The 6,116-nt window shown below is 41.7% G+C and overlaps 1 protein-coding gene across 1 annotated transcript; it reads left to right on the top strand.

Moving 5' to 3' along the window:
- Nucleotides 1–2,841, top strand: eva1ab (eva-1 homolog A, regulator of programmed cell death b). Its single transcript, XM_073463740.1, has 4 exons — nt 1–49; nt 1,103–1,213; nt 1,316–1,465; nt 2,729–2,841. The coding sequence occupies exons 1-4, from the start codon at nt 4–6 to the stop codon at nt 2,839–2,841; spliced, it is 420 nt and encodes a 139-aa protein (XP_073319841.1). The 5' UTR covers nt 1–3.
- The last annotated feature ends 3,275 nt before the right edge of the window (nt 2,842–6,116 follow it).

Raw genomic sequence — 6,116 nt, 5'->3', positions numbered from 1 at the left:
GAGATGGCATTGCTTAGCAACTTACTGGCAGCTTACACCTTCATCGCAGGTAGGTCCAATTAGAAAAAATGGTCATGTGTGACTGTATATTCATTATTATACTCTGTAAGATCAAGGAGGCGAGGAGAGGAGCAGCAGTCGAGGGTTTAAAGGTTCTACATCTGACATTTTGAACATTAGTAAAGCAGCTAACAAGTAGTTGCTTTGTAAAGATGTAGTGGAGTTATAACATCCTGAGCAGAGAATGAAGTCAGACTCCCTCTGAGTGTGAGTTTACTGTAGTCTGAGCTTCTCTGTTCATTGTTTTGGGATGCAAATACATGTTAGTGCATGTGAGTCCCTTCCTGCATTTATTAAGAAAAGATGGCAGAGTGCAGTTCACAGCTGAAGGCATTCACAATTAATTAAAACATATTTTACTTTGTGTTATAGGTAGCTAGCATCAGCAAGTTATCTAGCAAGCTGATAGTTATATTAATTGGATTTAGGACACTCAGCAGATCCAAAGAATGGCTCTCTATCATCAATACGTAACGAATGTAGGTATAGCGGGAAAACGGATTGTACAGCAAGGCTGTCAACTCTTATGCGTTGTGTTGCAACTGAAGGTTCACAGAATCAGTCATAACCGCCCTTCCCATTTATTGTCCATGTACGCAGCCGTGCCTAGAGCGCCAGTTAATTCAAAACACGTGATTTTCAACACCGCAGGGCCTGGAAGTGTCGCGTTGCGAGAGACAGGGTGTCACATTGCCCACTCCTTATTTGCATAAAGTTGTGGTCTAGGCATCCAGCATGTTTGCCACCTCTGGAAGCTCCCAAAAGCTATATAAAAAACTAACCGTGTCGAGTAAAATGAAGACAGATTCAGCAACAGCATGGCTTATGTCTCGCGTTAAACAGGAGGAGGGTGATATAAAGGCTGCGTCTGGTTTGGAGGAGGTGTGGCTGACATGCCTGATTGTTTTGGTCTTTGATGCTGGTGCTCGAGTGCGACATCTACAGGCAGTGAATGTTGTATATAACCTTTAAGTATACCAACATTTTGATTCACTTACAACGTTTCATTATTTTTCTCCTCCTCCTCCTCTCTTCCTCTCAGACCAGCCCGAGAGGACAGCGTTGGTGTTTCTGGGCGGTGTCTGCGTCGGCCTTCTTGTCACGCTCTGCGCCATCGTCTTCCAGATACACTGTCGAGCAGACTGCCGCTACGGCAACAATAAACACGCTCACCCTCACCACCGCCACAGGAACAGGCATCACCACCGTCGCCATCACGGCTGTCCCGTCCATCAGCCCATTGACAGTAATCCAGACAGCACTGCTGTTGTTACCTCGGGAGCGACCGGGCCTGCTGGGGACAGCGAATCAGAGGAGTGGGATGACACGTCTGACCTGTCGGCACGGAGACGCAGGCGCTTCGAGAGAGCTCTGCTGAACGCCACCATGTTTACATCAGCTGAGGGTATCTGTCACACACAGGCACACATGTGAAGACTCGTGACTCCCATTAAAACCATCCAAACATTAAAACAGCCACCAGTTTATCTTCTCCATGTTTTTGAGGAAAACATTTTACTTATTAGTCCACTACACTTTCAGTTGCTTTTAAAAACAATATTTTAGCTAAACATTAAAATACAGCTTACACAGTAATGCATCAGTAATAAAAACCTAACTATAAGACACTGTCAGAGCCCAGGGGTCAGCTGACTAATGACATTTAAATGTGATGGGTTTTTTTAGTGCAGAATGCTTCATCAACATAAATAAACATCTTAATACGTCTTCCACCACTGGCCATTTGCAACCTGCGGCCAACTTTACTGTTTGGACAACAAATATTTTAGACATAGTTAATTATCTCCTCAGGTGATAATCTTTAGTTCATTTAGTCTAAATGGATCAGAAAGCAGGAGACAATCTGAGCTGAACATCGCAGAGCAGTTTAAAAACTACAATATGTGAGTAAATTACAACATTTTAGTTTTAAGTCTTCCTATAAAAATGTTTTACACAGGTATTTAAATCTATTCTTTGGAGAGTAGTTTGACCGACCCAATCAGCAGGATACATTTTGGCAGTCAACGTCTCTGCAAACCACGGATATGTTGTAACTTTTTGATAAATTTCCATATTCATCTTATGACAACACAGTGCTTATGGTCTGGTGAGGTTTAGGCACAAAAACACACTTGGTTAGGTCGAGGAAAAGATCATGTTTTGGCTTAAAATGCCTGTTTTGGTTGCCACAAACAAGATGACAGATGTCCCGAGGTCTCCTTAAAAATATCCAGTGGTTTCCGTTTACAAATATTGAAATGCGGCCTTCTCGCCTGCAGCTCCGCCACCATCCCCTCCACCTCCCCGATATTAAAGTCAGTTAATAATCATGTAACGTGAACATCATGTAGCACATTTGGGAGAAATGTCAATATGGTACATAGTCTTTGCCACGTAGAAAAGTGAACGTATCAGTGGTTTGCAGAAACGTTAACTACCAACACTTTATCCTGCTGACTCGATAGTTTTAAAGCATTTGGACAGCTTGGTGTCTAATAATGTGCCAGTGGACCTTCATACACGCACACTATACGCACTACTGTCCGCTCATGCTTTGAAACAGAAAGTCTTCTCAATAGAAGTTTGATGGTTACATGAATGGACGGTGTGTTGGCGTGCTGTAACCCTTCTCTGTGTTTGTGTGTGTTTTTGTGTGTATCATCAGAGTTGGACCGGGCCCAGCGGCTAGAGGAGCGCGAAAGGATTCTCCGCGAGATCTGGATGAACGGACAACCAGACATCAGTACAGTCACTCAGAGCCTCAACAGATATTACTGACACATGATCAGACAGGCAGATAATCAGAGGGACAGGAAGATGAAACAGGCGAGTCAAAGGAGAATAAATAGATAAACAAAAGAGAAAAAAACACTGGATGAAAGGAACATAAAACATCAGCTTGGGGGCGCTGTCTGCACTGCACCAAAGAGACGTTTACAGATCATATTAATACTGACAGTTCTCCTGGATCGGTCCTCCCTCAGCGTGTAAACAACAAGGAAAACATATGAGTTGGCTGATACTGATGGCGCAGCACTCAATACAGGATGACACCCAAGTGTTTGCAAGAGGAAAGTCCTCGTGCTCCAAAGAGCCAACAAGTAAAAACACAATGGAACTGCAGAGCAAACAGTGCGATATATAACTTCTGTGTAAAGTTGTTGTTGGTAGAAAGTCTACAAGGGATTTCAAACTTTTTAAATCTTAAACAGGTGCTTTTTAGAAACGAGAAACATTGTGCTGCAGCTGTTCATGATGTGTGGGTCCAAATGTTGGTGATACTGTGTTGTTGCACTTTCCTCACCCTTTTTTTTATTTGTAAAACTGATGTAATCAAGTTGTAAGAAGAAAACATGAATCATACAAAAGAATGAAAAGGAGAGAGATATTCACTCTTTAAACATATTGGTGCTTTTACTGCTGTAATTCTGCATCCCCAGATAAAGTGAGTGCACTTTTAGCGAGGACACAAAATGGCTCTGATGGTTAATTAAATATGTCTCTTGTAAAGGGTAACTCCACCAATTTTCCCCCTTCAAAGTGTGTTTACAGGTCTTGGGGAGTGCTACTGCATGTGTGAAAAAAAAAAGTAGCATCAAGCCTTTTGTGGCTCCAGAGGAAGCCGCATGTAATCTGATAAATTGCCTCCAGTGATGTCGCGCAGTGGCTAAGATGCATTGTGGGTAATGTAGGCACCAGGTTTTAAAAGCAGTATAGCAGACAGGAGAACCAACTTTTTTATTCCACGCATTCTTCTTCCCTTTTAAGCTTCAAAATTGTTGGAGTTACCCTTTAACTTGACAGGTCTGTTGGTTTCATCTGCAGGCAAGAAGCTCATCAGCTGCAGGTGTTGTTGCACATCAGGACAGCAGGTCATCGTGTCTGACAGGATCATGCTGCCTTTCTTTATTTGGCTCACGTTTTGAGCTGAAAGAAAAAGAAATAAACTTTTGTTTTCTGTACATATGAATGAGTAAAGTCCCTTATTAAAGTGAAACATAGTGGCTCACATTTCTTTTAACAGTTTTTGAGCGTCTTTGGGTTAGTTGTACATGAACAGCTACAACCTTCGAACAAATCTCCACAGAAATTGTGGAAAAAAAAGGATTTATGCACATTAAAGCGGACATTCCTGTAAACCAGATTCACAGTCGGGGATAAAATTACACACCATTGCAATAACAACACCAAGTCAGAAGTCTCAGCCCACAGAGTACTGTGGGCTGAGAGTGCAAGGTAAGGGAGCACCTACTGTGATGCCACATGGCGGACAGGAGAGCCATAGTACAACACCCAGCAGACAAAGCAACTTATCAGAGGGGAAAGACATCTTAAGTCTGTTACATGTTACTTATTCTACTCAAACCTGCCCTTATTCAGCATTTACTATAATAATATATTACCAAATGCACCTGTGAGCCACAGTCACCCTGCAGGAAGCACAAAACATCACCTGGGAACATGATGAAGAGTCCGAGCATCAGCAGCCAGAGTGACCCACAGTAAGTAACACTGATCCATACTGGGAAGCATTAGCACACATAAACAGATACAATCCTTTGTTTGGTTGGATGTTGGTTCTAGGGACATTTTCATCAAGCATCTCAGAGTTACATCAAGGGATTGCGGCAAAGTTTTGAACCACAATGTCGAAGCTCCTGCAAAGTAAAGGTAAAAGTTACGAGTTCACTTTTCCACAGACTCAAAAATGACCGTTTATATGTGTTGGAACAAAGTAACTCGACCTCTGCAGTAACACACAAAAACTTGTGTTAACTATGAACTCTATGATTTATTTAATATCACCATTATGAATTACTGGAGTCAGACTCCCCCTGGTGTCCACGAGGTGCCCCTGCACTCCACTAACCATACAGCAGATGCTAAATGTAAAAAAGCAACAGTAAAGTAGGGGGAAATTACAAAAAATCAGTTTTCTGAATAGATAAATTAGTGAATAGAAAGTGTAGTGGTCAAAATAAAACCAATCATGTTACTATGATAACATTTGTAGAGACTCAGAAGCAGTATGATTTAAAAATATATGTAATATATATAATATATCCTCATATGCACCACAGCGTTACATACACGTTTACTTTTCAAGACACAACATTGTTATTATGAGTTGTGTTTGTAGTTAGCACCTACATAACAGCTGACAAATCGTTACAGACCTGAGATTTGTATTCACGGCACTCAGAAACTGTGAGTGGATTCATGAAATTAAAATTTGGAGCACATATCAAGAAAGTGTCTAAAACTATCAAGATGAATGTGAATTTTAATCACACTTCTCTGATTGTATAACTGTCTGCAGCCAGGCCACCCAATGGGCTGTGAAACATTATGTTGTCATTATACAAAGAGCTCTGGAAATATTGAATCAGAAGCTGAATGAAAAAATGGCACCATTGCAAAAGATCAACAAAAGTATCATTTATTAAGCCTTGAAAATGTTATAAATCTCTCATTTCTAAATGGTCTCCGTCAGTTTTTCTCTTTAGTTTTTGTCTGTATCAGAGTGTTGCATCATGTGTCTTACTCCTCAGAAGTCTAACCAGGGAAAAGGACTGCAGATGAGCCACAGCTAGAGCCCCATTGGTTGCATTTTAATTAGATGTAGTAATGTCTACATGTATTTTCCCTGTCAGATAAAGTGACACATAAATAAATGAGCATCTTTATGACTAATATAAGTTTTTTCTATTTGAATAATTAGGTGAATTAAGTTAGATTCTGGCCTATTATGTTCTTATTAGACTGCAACATAAAAAAAGCCATGATATCATCGACTGATCACTAAAACACACACAAAAAGACAAAATGTGTGAATAATCGTCTGTAGTTGATGACCTGAGTATGATGCATGAGTCTGGGACCGTCTCACCTCCTCCAGCAGCAGCACTGCTGCCGCTTTAACGGGACGGGCGGTGACGTTGGGACGGGGACTGTGAGCGGAGAGAGGAGGCTGCCGCAGCTGGACCGACTCCCGCCCAGAACCAGAACAACAGCGGCCTGCAGACCTGCAACACACACCGTCAGCACCGCCG

Source organism: Pagrus major, chromosome 4 (genome assembly GCF_040436345.1).
Source record: "Pagrus major chromosome 4, Pma_NU_1.0".
NCBI lineage: Eukaryota > Metazoa > Chordata > Actinopteri > Spariformes > Sparidae > Pagrus > Pagrus major.
This window is presented reverse-complemented; position numbering and strand designations above follow the sequence as displayed.

Excerpts from the sequence above, each read along its gene's own strand:
- eva1ab (XM_073463740.1), top strand. The coding sequence starts at position 4 with ATGGCATTGCTTAGCAACTTACTGGCAGCTTACACCTTCATCGCAG. Across the intron at positions 1,214-1,315 it reads TCGAGCAGACTGCCGCTACG|ACAGCACTGCTGTTGTTACC; the intron begins GCAACAATAAAC and ends ACAGTAATCCAG. Across the intron at positions 1,466-2,728 it reads CATGTTTACATCAGCTGAGG|AGTTGGACCGGGCCCAGCGG; the intron begins GTATCTGTCACA and ends GTGTATCATCAG.